Source organism: Copadichromis virginalis, linkage group LG23 (assembly GCF_057382275.1).
Source record: "Copadichromis virginalis isolate Kocher_CV1m ecotype Utaka linkage group LG23, C_Virginalis_male_GT1.1, whole genome shotgun sequence".
In the NCBI taxonomy this organism is placed as follows: Eukaryota; Metazoa; Chordata; class Actinopteri; order Cichliformes; family Cichlidae; genus Copadichromis; species Copadichromis virginalis.
In genome coordinates, this window is record NC_140639.1 from 32602144 (window position 1) to 32630078 (window position 27935).

Here is a 27935-nt window from a genome sequence, read left to right on the forward strand (position 1 = left end):
AGGATGTCAATGAGGCAGTTTGCAGTTTGAGTTGTCATTGGCAGTTTTGGAACTACATCTGAGGAGGCAGAGAAAACATTTCAGAGAGCCAATTGACCCAGTGTAGCATGCAGTTGTGTGTCTGAGGTCAAACAGTGTTTTTTCCATATCAATGCATATTCAGTGTACTGATGTGCATTTTGAGCTATGAGCACACTCTTAGCCAAATGCAGTGATTTGATTGGCCCAACCTTTTTTTTTCATCTGAAAAATCAAGCTTGGTCCGAAAAAATGAATGTCGCTTATTCATCGAGTGTAATAACATGGTCTTTGTAAATGGCTGCATTTAGAATAGAATAGGATTGTGTAGGTATAAAGGCCTTTAGACTGAAAAAACAAAAAAACCTCAAAAACAAAACTCTAAAACAAACACATGGATTTATCAGACACAAACAACTGCTCATTTTAACATTATCTGAGCAATTATATCAGACGAGTGCCTCTGCCAAGACAACACAGCTGTCAGTGACAGCCCCGTCAAGCACACCAGATATGAGGAGTAATACGTAAAAATGCAGTGCCGTTTGGACTGGACAGCATAATAACCTGGGTAATTAAGGCCTATATTTACAATATTTTGTTTTATTTATTTATTTTTTTACCTATTATAAGGAATAGCACATGTGATTTCTGTCATTTTAATTGTATTTTTATTGTAAGAATATGAATACACAGTGCATATTTACACTATGCCCAGCTGGCTGTGCATAGTACTTCTGGCATGGCAGAGTCCCTTATTTGATAGTTAAAAAGTTGGCAACCCTACATTTAAAGGACTACAAAGACAGTGAAATCTGCCTAAAAAAAGGTGTAAATTGATCTCAAGAAAACAAAATAACCACAAAAACAACAACAAAAGACGTAATACAGCAGCAGAGCATTTCAAACCAACCACAAAATGATGGACAAAAAATTTCGAACCCACAAAGTCTGGAAAAATTAAAAAATCATGCAAACTTATACTAGTATCCTTGGCAGGGAAGAAATTATTAACGAAATTTGTAAACGAAATGTAAAACATGTTAATACACCTTATAATCTGCTGTAAAAGTAATGCACCAGCAATTTACTAAACCTCAAATCTCTTACGGTGCACAAGCACAAAACTTTATATGCAGTTAGTAAAAGTGCCTGTCATGCTGAATGTTTCCTTTCAGAATAATGCATTTTATATCATTGGGTTATAATTATTGATGCTCTCATGTGTGCATCAGTTTTGCAGCTTGTAAAGTTAAAGTTAGCTTTTGTGCATTTGAGAGCCATCCGAGAATCAATAGTCTCGTCTTATCCTAGAGTATTACATTAGCATTTATTTTTTAAGAAGCATAAAAGGAGGAGAAAATGGAAACACTGAAAGAAAGTGTTGTGTGTGAGTACAGGCACTTAGTGCGGTATGGCACAAAGACCTAAGCACACACATTTGCACGCCCCCAGCAACACACACAGACATGTTGTTCATGTAAATACACATGCACTGTAACATCAAATCAGTCAGTCAGCAGACAGATTTGTGTGTTTTCAGTAAAAATACTTAGGGTCTTTGAGTTATACTGGTGTTTATCTGCTGAGAGGATGGCTGCATTGCCATGGGTTGCTGTTTCCTAAATGAAAACCTCTTTAAGAGGTATGCTAAATTGTTTTTACTGTGGCAGTATGGCTCCGCAGTCTTGAACTGACATCGTGTAACATTCTGAGCTCTTACAGTAAATAGTAACAGGAAAAGTGACTTTGAAAGAGAGTTAATTGTTGTGGTAAAAGATTGCAGAAGCTATCTTCACATAACTGTTCAACTTACTAGTGCCTTGTAGTGTCTTTGTGACTAAAGTGATATCTGCATTTAGACAGAAAACAATGGAAATTGTATTGGATAGGACATATTTAATTTCCTTATACACACTAATCCACATGCAGCAATCCGTCTCTATATTGACTACACTAGTCCAGAGGGTTATTACAGCACAGCTGGAGTGCACAAACCACTAATTTTATAGAATTATACACATATTTTTTAAAATTTAGAAGGAGCAAGAAGCAATAAAAATCAGAAGGGGTATAGGAAACAGAAGTACAGGGTGGGCCATTTATATGGATACATCGTAATAAAATGGGAATGGTTGGTGATATTAAAGTCCTGTTTGTGGCACATTAGTATATGTGAGGGGGAAAACTCCTCAAGATGGGTGGTGACCATGGTGGCCATTTAGAAGTCGGCAATCTTGGATACAACTTTTGTTTTTTTAATAGGAAGAGGGCCATGTGACACATCAAACTTATTGGTAATGTCACAAGAAAGACAACGGTGTGCTTGGTTTCAACATAATTTTATTCTTTCATGAGTTATTTACGAGTTTCTCTTTGTTCACAGCCATTGACATGTCGAAGAGGTTAACACATGAGGAGCGGATCGAAATTGTGTTGATATCTGGTGAACGCAGTAACCGGGTCATTGCAGCAGATTTCAATGCAAGACACCCTACAAGACCACCCATCTCCCATGCTACAGTTAGCAAACTGCTTGCTAAGTTTTGTGAAACTGGTTCAGTGTTGGATTTGCCAAAATGTGGATGCAAGAAAGCTGTCACTAATGAAGAAACATCAGTGGCTGTCCTAGCTTCATTCAGCAAGAGCCCATAGCGTAGCACTCGCCGCATGTCACTGGAGAGTCGCATTAGTCGAACATCCCTTGGGCGGATATTAGCTACTCACAAATGGCTCCCTTACAAACTCCAGCTACTGCAGCATCTCAATGAGGATGGCCCAGATCGGCGCACAGAATTTGCAGAATGGGCAAAACAAAAATTGGAACAGGACCCTCAGTTCACGCAGAAGATTTTGTTCAGTGATGAGGCAAACTTTTATGTGAATGGTGAAGTTAACAAACAAAACCACCGCTATTGGTCTGACACTAACCCAGACTGGATGGATCCCTCCAAGACTGTTGGAACAACAAAAGTGATGGTTTGGTGTGGTATATGGAGTACAACGATAGTAAGTCCATTCTTCATCAATGGAAACCTCAAGGCCACCGGATATTTGAAATTGCTACATGATGATGTGTTTCCCCTCTTTATGCACTGAAGCTGGCACGTTCTCTGAGTTTTTCCAGCAAGATGGTGCACCACCACATTATGGGTGCCAGGTCTGAACATTCCTAGATGAACAGTTTCCTGGAAAGTGGATTGGTCTTTAGACTTTAGACTTTTATCTTTGGGGTCATCTGAAGGCAATTGTCTATGGTGTGAAGATACGAGATATGCAGCACCTGAAACTACGGATACTGGATGCCTGTGCTGGCATTTCTCCTGCGGTGTTGCTATCAGTGTGTGAAGAGTGGGAGAAGAAGGTTGCATTGACAATCCAACACAATGGGCAGCACATTGAACACATTTTATAAGTGGTCAGAAACTGGTAAATAACTCATGAAAGCATAAAGTTACGTTGAAACCAAGCACACCATTGTTTTTCTTGTGACATTACCAATATGTTTGATGTGTCACATGGCCCTCTTCCTATTGAAAAAACAAAAGTTGTATCCAAGATTGCCGACTTCTAAATGACCACCATGGTCACCACCAGTGTTGGTCAAGTTACTTGAAAAAAGTAATCAGTAACTAATTACTGATTACTTCCCCAAAAAAGTAATCCCTTTACTTTACTGATTACTTATTTTCAAAAGTAATTAATTACTTAGTTACTTAGTTACTTTTTAAAAACACGATTTATAACCTGAATAGGTGATAAAGAAATATCTTTCAGCCCAATTCTACTTTTTCTGCATAATCCATCATACAAAATGTAATCAAATGGAAAAGTCCCTTTTTAAAACTTGTTTTATTAGTTTTAATCTTTTAACTTTATGCATCAAGCAAAAATTTAATTATATGCAACATTCTCTGACTGGAAGAAATTTGTTTAATATTTAAACCTATTTTCTGCACATTCCAGCACATAAAATATTTTTTTTTGTGTGTGTGTTTACACTCAGTCTTTCAAATAGATGCAAGTAAAACACAGCAGAAAATAAATAAAGTCAAAGACTAGCAGTCCTTTTGCTCTATTTTCACCTGTAAAGCAGGAGCAGGGTAGGCAGAGGTTTACCCTGGTGCAGGTGTGCCGCAGCAGTCAGTGGAAGAATCCGCGAGTTTCTCTGTGAATTTCCCATTACGTCGTAGCGTACTCGGTGCTTGCTTGGAAGTTTAGGGGTTTTTTTTCGCTGTAAAAAGAAGTTTTCGTCCCACGCACAATGGACACTAATGTTTTTGTCACTTTTTATGGAATCAAACTTAAAGTAAGGTCAGTACTTCCACGCTTTAAACGCTGCATGCTCATACTCTCTCCCGTACTCGATATATGATCCACTGTTGATCTGCACACAGCTGTTGTCACGAACGTCGCACTCGCTTACGTCACTGTCATGAGACACTCTCGCAAGAAAATCACGGTTTTAGTAACGCAGTAACGCAGCGTTCCTACGGGAAAGTAATGGTAATCTAATTACCGTTTTTGCAATAGTAATCCCTTACTTTACTCGTTACTTGAAAAAAGTAATCAGATTACAGTAATGTGTAACGCGTTGCTGCCCATCTCTGGTCACCACCCATCTTGAGGAGTTTTCCCCCTCATATATACTAATGTGCCACAAACAGGACTTTAATATCACCAACCATTCCCATTTTATTATGGTGTATCGATATAAATGGCCCACCCTGTAGATTCAAAACCAATCAACATGGAATTGACTGACAATATTCTGTCCCTCGGGTTATTTCTAAGGTATGTTTTTTATAAGTTTGTTACATGGCAGGTCATAATCATTCGTTCTGTAATTAACTGTTGCAACGTGTCAGAAAATATGTTTATTCCTGATCTTGTCTGGGCAAAACCTGCCATCTAGTGGGTTGACAGGGTAGCGCCAGGTAGCTCAAGCAATGTTTTTCTCCCAGCGCTCGACAGGGAAGGTCGAGCGCTGTGTCTCTGTAAATTCTTGCATCTGGCGCTCTTGAAATGGCATAATCTGTAAGTGTGGCAAAACGGTTGATTGTTCTCACTTATTAGTACCTTGTTCAGCAAAGTAATGTGTTTCTTGTGTGTTTAACAGTGTTGGGTAAGTTACTTTAAATTTGTAACTTAGTTACATTACTAGTTACTTCTATCAAAAGTAACTCAGTTACTTCAAGTTACTCGTTACTTTCAAAGTAACTAGTTACTAGGGAAAGTAACTTTGGTTTTACTCAGAATTCTCTTGTTAATGTGTTGCTTCCATAACTTTGCCAGTCTTCTAGCTTGCTTACTTGCCACAAGTGCACTGTGCCACCTACCAATAGAAAGGAAAAGATAATGTGCATAATAATGTGCATAATAATGTCCACGCCTGGACTGTCATTTACTGCTGCCATGATTCTAGCCTACGTCACAGCGTCATGTGCGCCTTTTACATCCAACACAAAAACTGCAGTCGTGGTGCTTTCGATTGTACTCAGAACTCTGAAATTCTGCCTTCTGAAAAGGAAGATGTAGGTAACACCAGACTGCAGATGAGCTGCATACAGGGCTGGACTGGGACAAAAAATTGGCCCGGGCATTTTGACTAGCGACCGGCCCACCATTATAGCAAATATCATAAAGCCTCACAACAAACGCTGTTGTGACAGTGATGTTCACTGTTCTGATGGTATATATGCATCAATCTATCAATCGTTTGTTGTAAGATTCAGATAATTATTTTTTAAAAGTGAGACATTTTAAATGAGAATAAGAAAGAAAAGTATTTCCTTTCCTTCCGCCCCTGCACAGTTACCAGCTGTCAGCTACCTAAAAAAGGATCCTGGTGTTATTTGTCTCTCAGAAACAGTTCATAACTTCCCTTCAACTCATTCGTGTCACCTAAAAGGTAAACCTGTGTCTCCATCACAGCTCTGATGATTCAGTACAGACATCTCCTGGTTTCATCTTCATGTTTCCCTCTCACCACATATCCAAACGATATCATGACCAGCAGCTTTTTTACAGCTGTGGCTCCAGCAAACATCAGCTGATACTAGAAATTAATATTAAATAAATTCTAACAACAGCTGATCAAACGTGCTGCTGTTGTTTAGCGCGACATCCGCTGGTTTCCTCTTTCTGGCGCAGAGTGGGCGATAAACAAACAAGAGAGCCGATCAGCTGATCATTGATCAGTTTCATGATTTAAGTAGAAACAGGATAGGGAGGGGAGAGAATGAGAGAAGAAGAGGCAGCTGTGCAGCGTAACGACAGAATAACTCCACCTTTGTGTCTTTTTTTCATTATAGCTAAAGTACGGGACAAACTGCCTCTCTTCTCAGCTCAATACGAAATGCGCAATATTTTCTCTGAATGTGGGACCATTCCATTTTTTAAGGAGCCGTTGACAACTCTATTTTATTCATTAGGTTAGTCAGTAAAGTTCACTATCAGTAACATCATAGCACCCACCCAGCTGTATAGAAACTCGCAGTACGAGTTATTGTAACTGACTGTAAAAAGTCACCACAACGAAAATAAACTACCGTAGAAACAGGAGAGGGAGGGTGAGAGGATGAGAGAAGAAGAGGCAGCTGTGCAGCAAAGACACAGAATAACTCCAGCTTTGTGCCTTTTTCATTGTAGCTGAATTACGGGACAAACTGTTCCTTTTCACCTCAATAAGAAACGCGTAATATTTTCTCTGAATACCAGACGGGACGGTTGGCAATTCTAATAACTTATGAACAAAATATAGTTCAAGATCATTAACATCATAGCTTCCACCCAGCTGTATAGAAACTCCGTCATGCTAGCTAGCACGCAGTACGAAAAAAGTCAGAATAACCAAAATAAACTCCACCTAAACTTGGTTCATATCTGACCCGGATGGACTGCAGGTCATAACTTCTTACCTGAAGTTCAGTTCACACTTGGACCGGCGGCCGCCTCGGGTCTCTTTTCCTTCTGCGTCCCCTTTCCCTCCTCCACCTGCTGGCCTCCACCACTTGCTAATGTTACTGAATCTCTGGAAGCTCCACGATGCCACCACACGAAGTAACGAGTAACGAGCCTATCTAAATCCCAGTAACGAGTAACGCGTTCCTGATTTTGGAATAATAACTAGTTACCGTGCTCGTTACCACAATAATAACGTAGTTACTGTAACGCGTTACTTAATAACGCGTTAGTCCCAACACTGGTGTTTAGCGAGTTTGTTACATTACTAGCACAAGCTAGCTGTTAGCCCTTTGTTTAGCCTGCTAGCATGAAACATACCAGCATGTGGTGTTAGCTGTATCTCTTGAAATGCTACGCGGGTGTAGTGTTGATATTGAGATTGTGTAGTGACTGTTTACATAAGTCAACAATATTTAATGTAATCTTTGTGTATTTGTATGGAGAGTGAATACACTGTATTCTGTTTCTGTTATTACAGTTTTACAAAAAGAAAAATAAGGATCAGTAAAACTCTGAAGAATGCCACATGGTCTCCTGAGTGTTTACTGAAGCCATTTAATGTTTAGCTCTCTGCATAAGCCGGACATTCAGCTGAGGGCAGAAGAGACATGTTCTAATGGTTTTAAACATGACCCATAACAATATGGCAGTTGAAACAATTGAACCCTTATATCGTCACAGCAAATCAATACAAAATTGTTCAGAGAGATCACATGGAAACATTTCTACTAGTTCTATTTCTTGGGAACTGGTTACCTCAATAATGACAATGCTCTGATCCAAAGTACATAAGGGTTCACTGACTACTCTGATCTAGGTGAAAATGATGTGAATCATATAGTGTGGCCTCCGCAGTCACCAGATCTCAATACAATAGAATACTCATCTAATTAACTTACTCTGACCTAATACTGATTTCTATTGCTGATCTTCAGAGGAAAGTCGTTGGAGAAGAGAATGGCCATGCCTTGGCCACACTGTACTTGTCTATGTGAATTAGATAGATGCTAAAAATTCTAAATCCAATTTGTGGGTCCACAGTGTTTGTTTAGGTTGTTGTTGCTCCTCTGGCGTTTCTTGCTGTTTTCAACTGTTAACTCCTAAGACCAGCTTTTTGGACAGTAATGCTCTCGTACTCATTGCAGGTAAACTACAAAAAGAACCCCTTATTATAGCAGCATAAAAATCCTCTGTCAGCCATTTGGGTAGTCTTTATACTTCAAGCTCGAGTCCTCTAAAAGAGGCCTGGGAGCTTGAGGGTCCTGTGCAATATCTTTGGTGTTCCTAGGATCGCGCTCTTCTGGACAGAGGTATCTTGGATGTTGTTCCTGGGATCTGCTGAAGCTACTCGTCTAGCTTGGTGGTCACTGCACCGAGTGCTCCAATTACCACTGGGATCACTGTTACCTTCACTCTCCATATCTTCTCGAGGTCTTCTTTGAGCCCTTGGTAATTCTCCAGTTTCTCGTGTTCCTTCTTCCTGATGTTGCTGTCATTCGGTATTGCTACACCTATCACGGCTGCCATCTTCCTCTGCTTTTCCACCACTACTATGTTTAGTTGGTTAGTGATCACCAGTTTGTCCATCTGCATCTGGACATTCCACAGGATTTTAGCATTGTCATTCTTGACCACCCTAGGAGGCGTCTCCCATTTTGACCTCGGGACTTCCAGGTCATACTCAGCACCTATGTTTCTGTATACTATGCCTGGTACTTGGTTATGGCATTCCATGTATGCCCTGCCTGCTAGCACCTTGTACCCTGCTGTTATGTGCTGGACTGTCTCAGGGGCATCTTTACACAGCCTGCACCTGGGGTCTTGCCTGGTGTGGTAAACCCCTGCCTCTATGGATTTTGTGCTCAGAGTTTGTTCTATGCTGCCATGATTAGTGCCTATGTGCTATCTTTTAGTCTAGGGTTTTCCAGCCACTGGTAGGATTTCTGGATGTCAGCCACTTCATCTATCTGCTGGTGGTACATATCGTGCACAGGGCTGTCCTTCCATGATGGTTCCTCCTTTTGCTCGTATTTCTTAGGTTTCTGCTGCCTGAGGTTTTCACTAAGGTATTCACTGAGCATGTCGTTGATCGTGGCCATCTTCCTGAAGTACTCGTTGATGTTTGCTGTCTCATCCTGGACTGTGGTTCTGTCACTCACTAGCAGGGTACCTGATCATGGGCAGGGTACGTGTTGTTAGCCCGGATCTTGATCTTACCATTCAGCTGACTCATCGGGACTCGCCTGACCCTTTGCAGGTACTTGGTAGTTGCAGCTTTCCTATCTGCCTTTTTGTGGTTCCCATTTGCCTGTGGGATTCCCAGGTACTTGTGGTACCTGCAATGTTGCCTTCTGGTAGAGTGATACTGGTTCTGACTACCTTCTCTCTCTTTGTTACCATCTGACTACACTTCTCTAGTCAGAATGACTTTCTGATGTCGTTGCTGTATATACTTGTGGTGTGGATCAGGGAATTGATTTCCCATTCACTCTGGGCATACAGCTTGATGTCATCCATGTAGAGGAGGTGGCTGATGACTGCACCAGTAGTTGGTATCCGTAGCTAGTCTTGCCAATGATCTCGCTAAGGGGGTTCAGGCCCATGCAAAACAGGAGTGGGGACAGAGCATTTCCTTGGTAGATCCTGCACTTGACCATGATTTGTGCTATTGGCTTGAAGTTGGCCTCTACTGTTGTATGCTAGATCCACACTGAGTTCCCGATGAAAGCTCTTAGTGTCCTGTTGATCTTGTACAGTTCTAGGCATTCCAGGACCCAGGTGTGGGGCATCGAGGGAAAGAACGGGCTGCTGTTGTTGGAATGACTGCAGCTCATTGTCCGTCATTGTTCACCACCATTTTGTTCTTTACTGGTGGCGCCTGAAATTAAATGGACATAATAAAAAATTAAGCATAAAATGAACAATCCGTGACATCTAAATTATCATCACAATGAACGAAATTTACATAGTCTTCTTCATCCTCAACTTCATCTTCAAACAAGTCTCCTTCTGTGTCTCCTTGCTCCAGGTGCTTGAGTAGAAAGTGACAAACAAATCAAATCAAATCAAATCACTTTTATTGTCACATCACATGTGCAGGCACACTGGCACAGCACATGCGAGTGAAATTCTTGTGTGCGAGCCCCACAAGCAACAGAGATGTGCAAATACAACAACACAAACGAGCAAAATACAAGAATGGCCAACCTGAAACTAATAAATATATGTACAATATATAATAGTGTATGCATTTCTGGATGTGTATACTAAATATTTTCCTACGTGTGTGTGTGTGTGTGTGTGTGTGTGTATACACATTTTTACAAATTAAATAGTAAAAAAAAAAAAATAAAAAAAAAAAAAAAAAAATAATAATAATAATAAAATATATAAAATATACAGAGTTGAATATGTGCAAAACAAGTGGCATTTATATACAGTGTGGAGTGCATAATGTTGAAGTTCCAGTAGTGAAGCTGAGGTGTCTATGACGTGTTCAGCAGTCTGATGGCCTGATGGAAAAAGCTGTCTCTCAGTCTGCTGGTACGGGACCGGATGCTGCAGAACCTCCTTCCTGATGGAAGCAGTCTGAACAGTTTATGGCTGGGGTGACTGGAGTCCTTGATGATCCTCCCCGCTTTCCTCAGGCAGCGCTTCCTGTAGATGTCTTGGAGGGAGGGAAGCTCACCTCCAATTATCCGTTCAGAGCACCGCACTACTCGCTGGAGAGCTTTGCAGTTGTAGGCGGTGCTGTTGCCATACCAGGTGGTGATGCATCCAGTGAGGATGCTCTCAATGGCACAGTGATAGAAGGTCCTGAGGATGCGGGGGCTCATGCCGAATCTTTTCAGTCTCCTGAGAAAGAAGAGGCGCTGCTGCGCCTTCTTCACTGTTTTGTTTGTGTGTACTGACCACGTAAGATCCTAAGCCAGATGTACTCCAAGGAACCGGAAGCTGCTCACTCTCTCCACAGCAGCGCCGTTGATGGTGATGGGGGTGTGTACTTCTCTGCACCTCCGGAAGTCCACTATCAACTCCTTTGTCTTTGCGACGTTGAGGGTGAGATGGTTGTCTTGACACCAGTGGGTCAGGGCGCTGACAAACAAACAAATCAAACTAAGTACCACAAATTCACAGATGAAAGGTCTCACTCTCACAATGAAAGACACTGTCATATTGAAATACCTCATCTTCGCCTGCCTCTGTGTCTGCTGCAATTGCTGCTTCCCTGATCCTGTCCCAGACTTCATCCTTATCCACTTTGGATTTAAATTGGGGGTCGAAGATGTTGGCCTCCTCTAGGAATCTCAGGATATCAGTGTCCTTAAATTTTTTAAAAGGGAGGAAAACGTGACATCATGACTATCCTTAACTATTTATAACTGTCTTCTTGTACAGTGTAGTGTTGCTTTAGCTTAGGTGTGTGCAAATGTTACGGGTCCCAGATGTGAAGACCACAATAACAAAAAGAATACAAATCTGTAAAAATAAAGGTAGAGTCTCAGAGAAAGAATCACAGGAGCACTCGTCTCTTATTTCAGATCAACAAATATAATTTACATAAGATAAGATAAGATAAGATAACCTTTATTAGTCCCACACGTGGGATATTTGTTTTGTCACAGCAGGAAGTGGACAGTGCAAAAGTTATGAGGCAAAAATTAGAATACAATAAGAATAAATACAGTACACAACTGTACAGAATAGAATAAAATAAAATACTATATACAGTAGAATAAAATAAAATAAATATACAATAAGATAAAAATAGAATACAAATACAAATACTATATACAACTGAGTAAAAATACAACAATGACAGAAAGGATTATTACATCCAGTGCTTTCTCTTGTCAGATATGCTCAATAACTGTAAAAGGTAAATAAAAGGCATTTGGCAAATATATGCATCTATGGTCATTACATTTCTCCAGTTTATACTGTTAATCACACTATTCCTTCACTCATTTACATCAGCAGTGCAGATAGCATATAATGCCTTAAACGTCTTATTGCTCTTTCTCACATATAGGGCAAACTCAAAATAGCTTATCCACAAATCTGATATAAGTGCATAAATCTTACTAGATTAGACAAAACACACCTGAATGTATTACTTTGCAATGTAACAACATAAATGTACATTCATTCTTAGCTTATTCTTAACATTTCCACATCACTTGACACTTAAAGTATATATAAGGTATTTTAATCTCGAATAATCTGATGTCAGGGCCTTTACAGTTAAATTGGAGCACCACACACACATATTTGATTGTTAAATGGAGTTTACCAAGTTTAAATACATCCCGCGGGCTGGCGAACTCTCGCGGTAACTCTCGCGATAACTCGCGGTAACTCTCGCGAGACCTGGGGCTGCGCGGCTCGGCTTTACCACCGCTGCGGTGCCGCGCTTCAGTACTTTTCAACTAAACCCCACTTAAGGTTACATCGGCGGTGTCAACATAACTCTCAGTAAACACCGAAGTAGAACAAGGCACAAAACCCTCATACACTGTATTTTTAAGACGATACTGACCTGTAAAAATAAAGGTAGAGTCTCAGAGAAAGAATCACAGGAGCACTCGTGTCTTTTCCCGAATTGCATCTGAGAGGACAGGAAGTTGGTCCACTCTAGGCAACCGCGGGCGAACGACTACAGTGTCAACAGTTCCGCTTATTATTTCTCACTTTTACTCTCCTCAATTGTTATGGACTACACGTAATGAATGTAAAATAATAATTGTCTTAATTGCTGACATATGTTTTTCTTAAAAATAATAAAATTTACCAGAATGTGGTAGCACATTTGGTGTTCACCACACAAAGCATTGAAACTTGAGAATTTGTAGCTTTTTGACAGCTATATCCATGTTGGCCACATTATCAACAGTGGCTGCCACAACCTTGTCTTTAATACCATACTCCTCCATGATCTCATCAATCTCCTCTGCTACAGCTGTCCCTGTCTGTGCCTGGTACAGTGGTTTGGTTTCGAGGACTTGAGGACCCACCAATTTCCGGGGGCGAGGTCACTGAGGCAGTTAAACAACTCCTTGGTGGCAGAGCCCCTGGTGTGGATGAGGCCCACCCCATGTTCCTGAAGGCTCTGGACATTGTAGGGCTGTCCTGGTTGACACGCCTCTACAATGTTGCGTGGAGATCAGGGGCAGTACCCCTGGACTGGCAGACTGGGGTGGTGGTCACCATCTTTAAGAAGGGGGACCGGAAGGTGTGTTCCAACTACAGGGGGATTACACTCCTCAGCCTCCCAGGGTGCTGGAAAGGAGAGTTCATCCGCTAGTTGATCCTCAGATACAGGAGGAACAATGCGGTTTTCGTCCTGGTCACGGAACACTGGACCAGCTCTTTATCCTCTCAAAGATACTTGAGGGCACATGGGAGTTTGCCCAACCAGACTACATGTGTTTTGTGGACTTGGAGAAGGCATTCGACCATGTCCCTCGGGGTGTCCCGTGGGAGATGCTACGGGAGTATGGCTACGGGCCATTCGATCAGACTCGTTACGGGTGGGTGATTGGCTCCGCCAGGGCTGCCCTTTGTCACCGATTCTGTTCATAATTTTTATGGACAGGATTTCTAGGCGCAGCCAAGTGGTGGAGGGCTTTCTCTTCGGTGGCCTCAGAATCTCATCTCTGCTTTTCGCGGATGATGTGGTTCTGTTGGCTTTATCGGGTGATGGCCTCCAGCTCGCACTGGAACGGTTTGCAGCTGAGTGTGAAGCAGAATGAGGATCAGCACCTCCAAATCTGAGGCCATGGTTCTCAGCAGGAAAAGGGTGGAGTGCCCACTCCGGGTCAGGGATGAGTTCCTGCCCCAAGTGAAGGAGTTTAAGCATCTCGGGTTCTTGTTCGCGAGTGATGGGAGAAGGGAGCCGGAGATTGACAGACGGATTAGTGCTGCGGCTGCAGTGATGCGGACGCTACACCGGTCCGTCGTGGTGAAGAGAGAGCTGAGTGCAAAAGTGAAGCTCTCAATTTACCAGTCGATCTATGTCCCTATCCTCACCTGTGGCCATGAGCTGTGGGTAGTGACCGAAAGAACGAGATCGCGGATACAAGCGGCAGAAATGAGCTTCCTCCGAAGGGTGGCTGGCCTCTCCCTTAGAGATAGGGTGAGTGGTTCAGCCATCCGGGAGGGGCTCAGAGTAGAGACGCTGCTCCTCCACATCGAAAGGAGCCAGCTGAGGTGGTTCAGGCATCTGACAAGGATGCCTCCTGGGCACCTGCTGGGCGAGGTGTTCCGGGCATGTCCCACCAGGAGGAGGCCCCGGGGCAGACCCAGGACACGCTGGAGAGATTATATCTCTCGGCTGGCCTGGGAACGCCTTGGTGTTCCCCCGGATAAGCTAGAGGAGGTGGCTGAGGAGAGGGAGGCCTGGGCTTCTTTGCTTAGGCTGCTGCCCCCGCAACCCGGCCCCGGATAAAGCGGAAGAAGATTGATGAATGGATGAATGGAGGTTGTATGTTTTGTGAACAAATGCTTTTGCATATTTGTAGTGTGTCCTCCCTTTGATGAAATATCTACTTTGCAAGTATCGCAAGTTGCTCTTTTATCATCCTTTCTCATAAAGTATAACCAAACTTTTGAGTGTTTATGCCGCTTAGGCGCCATGTTTCCTGCTGGGTAAATGACACGAATGTGGTGACGTCATTCGAGGTGACTGGAATCGATAGGGGAATCATTTGCAAAAATGGCAAACAATTCGAAGGAATTGAAACAGTGGGAACCGGTTCTCAACAAGAAGCAGTTTTCGATTCCCATGCCTAGACAGTGGTGATACTGGTGGGCAAGTTTTCTGATAACTCTTCCCTACCCAGTAGGGCTGCTCGATTATGGCAAAAATGATAATCACGATTATTTTCACTGAAATTGAGATCTCGATTATTTGACGATATTTATTTAACCCTTTAAGACCTACCATAGAACCAAGTCCGCCAGAGCTTATATTTTTGGGAGCATTTCAAGTTGCTATACATCAATACAACTGTTATAGCCCATATTTTAATAATATGTATGCATTAAGTCCATAGTAATTACATTAATTGCAAAAAAGTGCAATAAACTACAAAAAAATTGAAAATCATTTTTGTTTTTTTTACATATATTTCTACTTGGGGAAATTTAAGAGGCTTATCCCTCAAAACTTTAAATACAAAAAAGTTGCAAAAAATAGTTTCCCACCACAGGAAATTTATTTTGAGTGTCTTCATAGTTTTATTTTGGAGATACAGCAATTTTTATATACTGCAGGAAAAACAAAAAACAATCCTATGATGCAAATTTGCAAAGAAAACAGCATGTGCATCAAAATAAACTATTTCCAGCAGTGCAATTCGAGTTCTAAGCATTCCAGAAACTATTCAGAAAAGTATAGAGTCAAACATGACTTATAAAAACATGTCATGTTTGACTCTATACTTTTCTGAATAGTTTCTGGAATGCTTAGAACTCGAATAGGCTTTTAAGGCCTACAAGTAAAAAACTACATTTTCCGCAAAAATGACGTCACTTCTGGTTCCGGACAGGAAATGGCGGACATGCGATAGTTCGCGTTGAGGTCTTTTTCAATGTGGGAAGTGTTACAAACAGCTGATCAGATCGGCAAAGCGTGGTTCTGGAATATTATGTTGTTGTTCCTGCAAGCGCTTTTTATTCAATTTTTGCAAAGCTTTATGTGGAAGGAAACCGTGACCTAGGACAAGCTGATGGCATAAGATGTAAGTACAACTCCTGCGCTAGCTTATGGGGTTCCGGTTCTACATGGATTTAAAGGGTTAACAATAACAATGTATTGAATAATGACTTTAAAAAATAATATAAAATAGTGTGCAAATACTGATAACAGTGCAAATGTTTGCAATATAAAAAATAAATGAAAAATGTAAACATCTATGTTTAGTGAACTTTGCAGTGTTGCTTTGTGGTGCAGCTATGACACCGTAGCAAAGTTTACACACTATGTCTACTTGATCCATGTCTGACTCCGCTAACCCACAATGTTTTCACACCACTGAAGTTTTTTTTTTATCTCTCTTTTCAACCAACGGCAATCACTCTGCTCTCCAAATAACTTCTGCTTAGCTTTCCGAGCTTCCCTTGGGTCCTCTTAATTGTTGTGATGCGTGTTCGAAATGCAGAGAGGTGCGCTCGATTTGCCACACGGAGCAGCGCGAGAGTAAAGCACGAGGGAGGGGCTAATAATCGGCTCAGTCATTTTTAATGATCGTTGAAAGTGATTAAAATTCAATTAATTGAGCAGCCTTACTGCCCAGCCTCATGGTTCCAGCTAAAATCACAGTCAACTCCTGGCATTCAAACTACTTGATTGTACCACAATGTTCACTGGACCTCCGCAACAGTTATCATCTGGTCAGGATTAGGCAAGCGGACATATGGACACATGTAGAGGATTGTGAGTATCTTGTTATGATATTTGTTTTGTCTGCTGTCCCTGCAATATATCAGACCGTGGTCAATGACTTTTTATGGGATTTCATTAATCATGTTGTGTTTGTGTATCTTGAAGACATCCTAATCATCTCTTGAGGAGCACAACCGTATCAGTGTAAAAAGATAGAAAATGTGAGTTTCACACAGATTCTGTGTCTTTTTTGTGAATCATTGTGGGAGAGGGCAGGTGCAAGGAAATCGATTAAAGTAAAGGCTGTGGCAGACTGTCTCTTTCCCTTGCACAGGAGACAGTTATAAAGGTAAAGTTGTCTCACCATTAACCAGTCTCATGTCTCCCAAGCACTGGTTTTAGTAGAAATTTGTAGCCCAGGTTGTCTTCGACAAGTTTAACAGATCTTTGCCACAGGCCCCATTCTCAGTAAATATTTTTTTTTTTGTAAGTGCACGCTGATGATGGCATTGATGATCAGTAGTAGCTAGCCATTAAGTTAGTATTGGAAGAGCGGAGGCTTTTGGCTGGTTAGCTCAGAACATAATTTCAAAGTTTAAACTAATCACTGATCATCAGGAATCAAGAACATGAATATTCACAACGTTTTCCATGTCTCCAAGTTAAACGTGGTCTGGACCAGCTAATTTTACATAGTTCAACTTGAGAATGCAGACTTTTAAACATCTTTCTTCCTTCTATGCTCTTGTTAGTTAATAATTTATCCACATATTAATTTATTCTGTCTTACAGTAAAGTAGCCAACAGTTTCACACAACAGTGTGATCTGTTCGAGAAACATCTTTTTAGTAATAAGGACAAGATTAACTAAGCTAGTTACCACAACGCTCAGAATTATAGATGGTATATAAAAGATGGGCATAGCTGCTGGATCTGAAAAATGAAGCCATTGTACGAGTGAGTATTTTTATAAATGGCCTTTAAGGACCACTTCACTAACCTTAAAAAGATTTGCTGTTGTACAGAAGGCCCTCATCTTTGTTAATCTAGGATCTCAGGTTCCTAGTGAATTTATAGACTCGTTTTTTAGTTTCAAATTATAATGAATACAACATAATTTCTCTATTGTCTCATTCTCCATCTTTCATACTCTATGATGAAATTTAGGCGTGCTCGACCAACTTGCCTATAACAGCATGGTTTGTTCAATAATATTATGAATGCCAGAACCACATTTTATAATGGTTCATCTAACAGGTGTTGAAATACAAAATAATATACTGTTGGTGGTGCTAGATTTAAAGACTTAAAGATTACCAAAGTCATTAAAATTTTATTTAGAGTCATAAATGTCTATAAAACCTTTCTGTGCATTATTGTCTAGATCGAAAAATGATGGAGCGAGATTCCCTGGCTGTAGCCACAAAAGTAGCTCACAAGTGGAATTTATAAAATCGACAGCATGTAGCAGAGTAGTTGTGATTGGAGTGGCTTTACAAGCACTGCAATCTATTGTATTTCAGTCAACATCTCAAATTAATGCTTAAGGCTGTAAAATTTGACCGAGTGTTTTGGAATATTATTTTATTTTTCAAAGGACTGGCTTCAGCAATAAAATCCCTGTTACTGTTAGTTTAACAGAAAGACCTCAGTCAATCTGATAAGCTCATTAAGCTGTTAAAGATTTCTTAAACCTTTGCTAGCCTTAATATTATCCTTCTTGGACCTCTACCACCAACCACCATTAACCAAGATGGCGCCGCGTATGGATGCCCTGGTGCTTCAGTGCGTTACTTTTGTCTTGTTTTTGTGCATTTCATCTGTGTCTGGGCACTCCTCTGGATACTCTTACACCAGAGAAGAGCTCCTTAACTGCAGGACTACAACGCCTGTGGATTTATTTCCAATATTTGTCGCATCTGCGGCAGATTTACTGCTGACTCTGATCAGGAAAGTGAGACGTCGAAAGAGAGGTAAGCGAGCCGGCGTACTCGTGCGTTTGAGGAGACGCGGACTGAGAACGGCCCTTCCTGGGATCTTCCTTTCTAATGTACGCTCACTCTGGAATAAGATAGACGAACTGGCCCTGATGAGAAGCATGAACAGAGACTTTGCCTCCTCCTGTGTCTTATGTTTTACGGAGTCGTGGCTCAGTGAGGACATCCCGGACTGCGCGCTCAAGCTGGAGGGCTTTCATCTGCTGCGCGCGGACCGGCAGGCCGCTCTCTCCGGTAAAACCAAAGGTGGAGGTGTCTGCTTCTACATCAATAGTGGCTGGTGCACAGATGTAACAGTGATTGCTCAGCACTGCTCTCCCTCTCTGGAATATCTTTTTATTCACTGCAAACCGTTTTATTCTCCGCGGGAGTTTGCTTCATTCATCCTGGCCGCTGTTTACATCCCGCCAGACGCGGATGCGCAAGCAGCTCAGTGCGCACTCGCAGAGCAGATTCTCCACATGGAGCGGACATACCCGGACTCTCTCATCATTGCTCTTGGGGACTTTAACAAAGCCAATCTGAGCCATGAGCTTCCGAAATACAAGCAGTATATTAAATGCCCGACCAGAGAGGAGAGGACATTGGACCACTGCTACAGCACGATCAGCGGGGCCTATCGCGCGGTGCCGCGCGCTTCACTCGGACTTTCTGACCACGTCATGATCCACCTGATCCCCACGTACAGACAGAGGCTGAAGCTCTCCAAACCTGTCGTGAGGACCAAAAAACTGTGGAGCAACGAGGCTGTGGAGGAGCTTCGCACGTGTTTGGAGACCACAGACTGGGACACAATGAAGGCTGCTTCTAACAGCTTGGACGAGTTTACGGACACTGTCACCTCCTATATCCACTTCTGTGAGGACAGCATTGTGCCATCACGCACCAGGGTGAGTTATAACAATGACAAACCCTGGTTTACTCCTAAACTCAAAAAGCTGTGGCTGGAAAAGAGTAAGGCGTTCAGAAGCGGAGACAGGGACTGCTACAGAGAGGCCAAGTACAGGTTCACTAAAGAAGTGGACATTGCCAAACATCAGCACTCTGAGAAGATGCAGCAGCAGATCTCAGAGAATGACTCGGCCTCTGTGTGGAAAGGTTTTAGGAATATTACAAACTACAAGCCTAAAACCCCCCACTCCACTGATGACTTGCTCTTAGCCAACACCCTTAACGACTTCTACTGCCGTTTTGACGAGCCATCAGGCAGCCTTCACACCTCCAACGACCCCAACAATAGAGGCACTTTGGACACTCATTCCCCCACCTCTCCCCCCTCCATAGAGCCATCACCACCTTCAAACTGTTCACCTGCAACACCCGCCCCCTCACCCCACACAAAAGAGGATTTCACACCACCTCCTCCGACCACAACTCTTCATATTCATGAAGCAGATGTGAGGAAGCAGTTTAGGAGTCTGAATGCTCGGAAAGCTCCCGGCCCAGACGGTGTGTCTCCTGCCACCCTCAGACACTGTGCAAACGAGCTGGCCCCAGTGTTTTCTGGCATCTTCAACTCCTCACTGCAGGCATGTCATGTGCCTGCCTGCTTCAAGTCCTCCACCATAATCCCTGTCCCCAAGAAACCTAGGATCACTGGACTAAATGACTACAGACCCGTGGCTCTGACATCTGTGGTCATGAAGTCATTTGAGCGCCTAGTTCTCTCCCATCTCAAGACCCTCACGGCCCCCCTCCTGGACCCCCTGCAGTTTGCATATAGAGCCAACAGGTCTGTAGACGACGCCATCAACATGGCCCTACACTTCATCCTGCAGCATCTGGACTCCCCAGGAACCTACGCCAGGATCCTGTTTGTGGACTTCAGCTCTGCCTTCAACACCATCCTTCCAGACCATCTCCGAGGCAAGCTTTCCCAGATGAATGTGCCTGATCCCATCTGCCGGTGGATCACTGACTTCCTGACGGACAGGAAGCAGCACGTGAGGCTGGGAAAGAATGTCTCGGACTCCCGGACCATCAGCACCGGCTCCCCTCAGGGCTGTGTTCTTTCTCCTCTGCTCTTCTCCCTGTACACCAACTGCTGCACCTCCACCCACCAGTCTGTCAAGCTAATCAAGTTCGCAGATGACACCACCGTCATTGGGCTCATCTCGGACGGGGACGAGTCTGCCTACAGGAGGGAGGTTGAACGTCTGGTGTCTTGGTGCAGCCACAACAACCTGGTGCTGAATGCCCAGAAGACAGTGGAGATTATTGTGGACTTCAGGAAGCACACAGCCCCACTCCCCCCCATCATCCTGACTGACACCCCCATCACCTCTGTGGACTCATTCCGCTTCCTGGGTACCACCATCACCCAGGACCTGAAGTGGGAGCCCACCATCACCTCCGTCATCAAGAAAGCCCAGCAGAGGATGTACTTCCTGAGGCAGCTGAAGAAATTCAACCTGCCAACACGGACGATGATGCAATTCTACACTGCAATCATCGAGTCCATCCTCACCTCCTCCATCACCGTGTGGTACGCTGGAGCCACTATCAGGGACAAACAGAGACTGCAGCGTGTTGTGCGCTCTGCTGAGAAGGTGATTGGCTGCAGACTCCCATCTCTGCAGGACCTGTACACCTCCAGGACACTGCGGCGTGCAGCCCGGATCTCAGCTGACCCTTCTCACCCTGGACACAGTCTGTTTGACCTGCTCCCCTCAGGCAGGAGGCTCCGGTCCATTCGCACCAGAACCTCTCGCCACAAGAACAGTTTCTTCCCCTCTGCTGTTGGACACATGAACAATAACCACATGATTGTCCCCGCCACTAACACATGACCCTACGCTGTGTCACTCCATCATTTCATGTTTGGCACTGATCACCACCTGCACTCATGTATATATCTTTCTACGTAGCACTCATAATTCTTATTCTCATGTATATATATCTCATGTATATCTCATGCACATATCTTTCTTTCTACATAGCACTTTAATTCTTATTGTCTGCACTGAAGCACCGCAGCAATTTCCTAATGTTGTAAACCTCAACATCTGGCAATAAACCCATTCTGATTCTGAACTGTGTATGAGCTGCACAGTTAACCTCAAAAGCAAACATGGGCATCTGTGTCATTTCCCCATTTAAAGCTAAAGAAGCAGACAAAGGAACAGAGAGTACATAAAATACAGTAGCTGAAGATTAGAGTGTGTGTGGGGGTGGCACGAGTAACTAAATTCACAGTGCCTGATTTGCTAATGAAACTATTAATTGAATAAATGGAGAATGTTGTTTTTGATCACCATCTCAGTGGTCCATGAAATGACTGACTGTACTCTGCTATACGTGTGCAAGCAAATCTGTTTAGCTGTCCTTGCACAGATTGTGTGCGACCTCTTCTGTGAGTGTGTGTGCACACTAAGGAATGTGTGCCACAACAGAGTGACAGTGCGGCCTGTAAGCACATTTCCAACAGGCTAATTAAAGCTCCCCCAGAATAAGGCCAGGCTTATTAACATCTCAACACAGCCACTAAAGCCTGCTCATAACCCAACAAGGATCAATGCTCTTCATTAAGGCGGACCCAATACTGCTGCCTTGCCAAGCCAACCCAGTGACCCAGATGAAGACTAGAGGGGAAATGCAGAGCTGGTGAAAATGCAAAAACACTAAGTGAGTGTGAGTGTGTGTGTGTGTGTGAGAGAGAGAGAGAGAGAGAGAGAGAGAGAGAGAGAGAGATAGTTAAAGAGAGAGGTTTCTGTGGGTGTGTCATTTTGTATCTTATAGTTTCATGGAGGATTAATGGTCCACGGTTATTAAAGCAGTGATGGTACTAATGATATTTAGAATTTATTTTACTAAACACCAATATTGCTCATACACATGTGGTGATCAGTGTTGGGTAAGTTACTTTAAATTAGTAACTTAGTTACATTACTAGTTACTTCCATCAAAAGTAACTCAGTTACTTCAAGTTACTCGTTACTTTCAAAGTAACTAGTTACTAGGGAAAGTAACTTTGGTTTTACTCAGACTTCTCTTGTTAATGTGCCAGTCTTCTAGTTTGCTTACTTGCCACAAGTGCCTTTGGTAGGTGGCACACCTACCAAAGGAAAAAATAATGTGCATATTTCCACGAGAGAAATCCCACGCCTGGACCGTCGTTGACCGCCGCCATGATTCTAGCCTACGTTACAGCGTCATGTGCGCTTTTTTACATCCAACACAAAAACTGCAATCGTGGTGCTTTTGATTGTACTCAGAACTCAGAAATTCTGCCTTCCGAATAGGAAGATGTAGGTAACACCAGACTGCAGATGAGCTGCATACAGGGCTGGACTGGGACAAAAAATCAGCCTGGGCATTTTGGCCCACCATTATAGCAAAAATCATAAAGCCTTTGAATGAAAACAAACACTGTTGTGACAGTCGTTTGTTGTAAGACTCAGATAATTATTTATTAAAAGCTAGACATTTGAAATGAGAATAAGAATGAGAATAAGATCCCCCAGGGATCAATAAAGTATTCTGATTCTGATTCTGAAAGTATTTCTTTGTGCCCCCCTTTCCCTGTTAATGCCCTATCTGGCCCCCTGGCAACACTTTGCTAGATCCGCCCCTGCACAGTTACCAGCTGTCAGCTACTTAGAAAAGGATCCTGGTGTTATTTGTCTCTCAGAAACAGTTCATAACTTCCCTTCAACTCATTCATGTTACCTAAAAGGTAAGCCTGTTTCTCCATCACCTGTTCAGCTCTGATGATTCAGTAAGGACATCTCGTGGTTTCATCTTCATATTTCCCTCTCACCAGATAACCAAACCGATATCATGACCAGCAGCTTTACAGCTGTGGCTCCAGCCAACATCAGCTGATACTAGAAAGTAATATTAAATAAATTCTAACAACAGCTGATCAAACGTGCTGCTGTTGTTTAACGCGACATCCGGTGGTTTCCTCTTTCTGGCGCAAAGTGCACTCAGAAAAATAAAGGTGCCAACTGGAACCAAAAGTGGTTCTTTAGACTGATGCCATAGAAGAACCTTTTTTGGTGCCACAAAGAACCTTTCAAACAATGGTTCTTTGAAGAACCATTTCTTTCAGTGGTTCATTGAAGAACCATTAAAGGTGCCCCAAAGAACCATCAAGAAATGGTTCTTTGGGGCACCTTTAATGGTTTTTCAAAGAACCTTTTTAAAAATGGTTCTTCAAATGGTTCTTTAAAAGAACCATTTTAAAGAACCTTTTTTGAGTGGTTCTTTAAAAAACCATTTTAAATCTTTCAAAATAAAATGTATCATAAATTGAATTTGAGTAGGGTAAAATAAATACGAGCACAGCATAGACATATATTAATGGTTTATTGTCATTTTGTAGTATACCCAAAGACAAAAAGGCATTTTAACCCTCAGCACAACATCACTACTAATACATGTCACATATTAGTGTTTTAAACAGTAATAATTAAATATATTTGCTATACTATAAATAAATATATATAAATACTATAGCTACGGATAACACAACAAATAATACATGTATTGTTTAATTAATAAAACATCAGAAAGTGATAAAACACAATAGAAATAGAAATAGCTTCATAACAGACCAATAAATCAACACATTTTCATCAGCAGATGTTTGCATGTTCAGTAAAAATATTTCAACAACAAGTTTATGATTAAAATGATCAATGAACTTCAGCCTTACACTATGTAATGTACGTTTCATGTTGTACTCATGGTCCTTTGTTAGTCCAGTTTAGGATAATGTCTGTGACGTATGTTTCATATCAAATATATCTTAGATCAAAACAAGCCCACACCTGCAGTTGTTTCAGTTTTTCACTGGTGCTTCCTGTCAGCTGGTCAACCTCACTCTGGCGGACATCCATATCAGCCAACCAAACGACAAGTTCCTCCCTTTGTGCTTCAAATCCCTCCCACTCTGAGACAAGGAGCTGAAAGAGAGAGAAAAGAGTCAATTATAAAGAAGAGAGAAAAGTGAAACCCTCCTCAGCAGGTCTGACTCGCATACCTGCAGTTGACCTGTGATGGACTCCAGTTTGGCGTTCACGTCATCCCTCGTCGATGCCAGCAGCCGAGTCTGCAGGGTGCCCTGGAAGAGCTGAGTTAATGTTCGACTCCTCTTGGTCAGGCTCTCCAGCTGGATGAGCCGAGGTCGCCCCTCTCGCCGCTGCCTCTGAACACAGAAACACAAATTGCATCTGAAGCAGGAGGTGCAGATTTTTTGTGTTATTCTTTTCTAAATCCAGGCTAGATCACGTGGAGGTATTTGGAAAACTTTTTTGGCCAGTGGACGACTGTTGTCTTGCAGAAAGTCAAATCAAACATATGCGATACACAATCAATTCACAAGAACACATTATAAAAAATAAGTCCAGTTCTTGCCTGATTTCAAGTGAAATCTGCATCAAAACAGGGTGACAGAAGTAAAACGAGTGCACAAAGCCTCACTTTGTACAAGCCTGCTATTATAGTTCTCCTCTATGCAGATGACTTTCCTGTTTTCAAGGCACAACTTGGATCTGCTGTACGAATCTTATGGATACACACTAAATGAAACAATAGTGTGCATGACTCCAGATTCTGATCCCTCATCCTAATATGGTCCCAACATAGCAACAGTAATAAAGCAAATGTTGAGGCTTCAAAATACAAAGTCCATAAACTAATGGCTGACATGGGTTTTATCATAAGTAGGGATGGGTATCGAAAACTGGTTCTTGTTGAGAACCGGTTCCCACTGTTTCAATTCCTTGGAATCGTTTGCCACTTTTAAAAACGATTCCCTTATCGATTCCAGTCGCCCCGAATGACGTCATCATGTTGAGTAGCGTCTTTTACCCAGTAGGAAACATGGCGCCTGAGCGGCACAAACGCTCAAAAGTTTGGTTACACTTTATGAGAAAGGATGACAACAGGGCAACGTGCAATACTTGCAAAGTAGAGATTTCATCAAAGGGAGGAAACACTACGAATATGCAAAAGCATTTGCTCAAAAAACACGCGATTGCTTTCAACGAATGTCGTGTTTTTGATCCGCTCCGGACTAGCGAAGCTCAACCCAGAAGCAGCGGTAGCGTTTCCACGTCCTCTCCCGTTAATACTGCAGGTAACTAATCAATTAGCATTGCATATTATGTTAGCGCGATTTACCTTATTACAAAACCTGCTATTACTGTGCGTTGCATTTAGATAACCATGATGAGAGAGACAGAGTCTGGCTGGCTCAGATGCTGGCAGTTCTCGCTGCAGTCTACCGGTAGCGTCTCCTTTCAGGCCAGGATAGACGAATGTCACCCAGCAGTGTCTAAGTTTGTGGTCAAAGGCTTGCACCCATTTGCCACAGCAGATGCCCCCGATTTCACTTTGGTAAGTGAATGTGTTTAATTGTAGGCAGGGACATTACTGGATATTCTTGTGTAATTGCTACAGAATAATTTATGTTACACTTTGTTATTGCTACAGGAGAATATTTATTTTATTATTTTACATATACATTTTTTTCCTGGGGACCCTGTGACACCCCATTGAAGAGCCGTAGGCTGTGGATCTCTTAAGATCTCACTGTTGGGTTTGTAAGGCCATGTTACTCCTAAATTTCTATCTTGTTCAAAGAGAAGATATAAAACACAGTTCTAAGCTAATCGACTTTAGTGTTCTCCTTTTTAAAAAAAAAGAATCGATAAGAGAATCGATAAGGAATCGAATCGTTAAACAGAATCGAAAATGGAATCGGAATCGTTAAAATCTTATCAATACCCATCCCTAATCATAAGGGTGATAAATATACAGATTTCAGTCCGTCTTAGAGATTTGATGTTCATTTACCTGCAGATGCACTATACGTGCCTGCTCCATGGTTTTTCACAACATTTTGCACATCACTATTTAATACAGGAAGTAGGTGAACTAAAACAAGTCATCTTTCTTTGTGAGAGGACCATATTAATGAAACAAACCTCAATGACATCATAGGGATCCCTAAAGATGCTCCTGCTGCTTCTCTTCCTCCTCATCCTAAGCTTCCTTCTCCTTGTCCTCGCCTTCCATCCAATTGTAATTCAACCTAATTGTGTTTCTCCCCCTCCTCTTCCTCATTTTGTTGGAGCTGTGAACACAATTAATGTGAATCTGGATTAATTTGTGCAAACAAGAAACATCTACAGCTTTTTGGTCAGAGGTGCTCTTGTGATTTAAGCCGGGTATAGTAGATTTATGTGTTGATGCTACCTGCTTCAGCTCTGGCTGCTGAGTGATAGTTACACCCTGGCTGGATTACAAACTTTAACCATGTGCTGAACTTTGGCCCAGCGTTGATACCTCTTGTTAGTATAACGACCTCTTCTTAGCTTGTATGTATGATGTATGATGGTGGATAAATGAAATATACAAAAAAATTAACTATATTACAAAAGAACATCGATCTTGGAAACATCAAATGACCGGAGCATAACTTGTCAACTAGTCCGAAACTAAGTTATGCAGGAACAGTCAAAGACACACCTTCTCATGTCACATTTTTATTCATTTCTATATAATTCGATTAGACAATAAAGAGTCATCTAATCTAATTATTCATTCAAAACACTTATGCATAGCTGTATTTTATACAGCTCATACAGAATTCAAAGTACAGGTTCATGTGAGTATTTAATGTACGGCTCAGATCTACAGAATTTCAGAGTTTCTAGAGCAGACACAGAGCTCACGCCACAACAGGCTTCAGGCGCCATTTTAGTGACTTTAACAATATATTACATTTTAATTTCGGTCGAGCTGACATTAGGTTATGTACGCAGCACGCAATTGAACCACATATTTTAGAAGCCAAAGGTTCAAATTAGCTGGGAGCACCTTCACTTAATTATAACAGTGGTTTTGTTAGGAAAACAGTTGGATACTAAATTGCGCTGACGTCAACGGCTAACGTATCTAGCTAATCGCTACTGTTAGCACAACATTAACAGCAAGCTACAATGACGAGTAACAAAAACAAAACAGTAATAAGGTTTTAATGAAAATGTTTTACCTTTTCTAACAGTCCCAAAATCCACAGCTTCAAAGTCCAGCAGGTACTGAAGACTGTTATCCGTTTCGCTGTCACCGTCCGTGAGGTTTTTTCCCGAAAGGTCAAGGCCCGCCGCTCGCACACTCTGTCTGCGCATGCGCATCCCAACGACTGACCCCCTCCGTCCGCTCCCGGGAGGTTATAGTATGACGTGTTCTGACGTCACTCTTTCTCTCCCTGTCATTTATTTGGCTCGAAACACATATTAACAAATTGATCAGTGATGAACAACTACTCAGATCATTTACCTAAGCAGTGCGCTTTGTCAAAACGAAGTCTGTGTCCATTACACTGACATTCTGTTCTGCAATTGTTATATACTTGTATTTTATAATTTGACTTTACATACTGCTGGGTGGTTTGTAAAGTTTACAATAACTAGTATTATCATTATGCTATATTTTCAAAAATATATAATAATCTCAAAAGTAATGCCTTGGAGTAGAAAATAGTAATGCTTTATTAAAATTTAAAACTAAAGTACAGTACTTGAATGTGTGTATTGTGTCTACTGTTTGCAAATATT

General features: G+C 42.0%; 1 protein-coding gene across 1 annotated transcript; it reads right to left on the reverse strand.

Annotated features, from left to right (window-relative positions):
• Positions 1-23845: 23845 nt before the first annotated feature.
• Positions 23846-27685, reverse strand: LOC146681407 (uncharacterized). The gene is made up of 4 exons (XM_085448698.1): positions 27371-27685; positions 26301-26449; positions 24353-24517; positions 23846-24275 (listed from the first exon to the last, which is right to left on the reverse strand). Exons 2-4 carry the CDS (start codon positions 26355-26357, stop codon positions 24108-24110), a joined length of 390 nt encoding a protein of 129 aa, XP_085304824.1. The 5' UTR covers positions 26358-26449; positions 27371-27685; the 3' UTR covers positions 23846-24107.
• Between the last annotated feature and the right edge of the window lie 250 nt (positions 27686-27935).

Coding starts and splice junctions, on each gene's coding strand:
- LOC146681407 (XM_085448698.1), bottom strand. CDS start 26,357: ATGAGGAGGAAGAGAAGCAGCAGGAGCATCTTTAGGGATCCCTATGAT. Junction 24,518..26,300: donor ATCCCTATGATGTCATTGAG/GTTTGTTTCATT, acceptor TTCTGTGTTCAG/AGGCAGCGGCGAGAGGGGCG. Junction 24,276..24,352: donor CCATCACAGGTCAACTGCAG/GTATGCGAGTCA, acceptor TCTCTCTTTCAG/CTCCTTGTCTCAGAGTGGGA.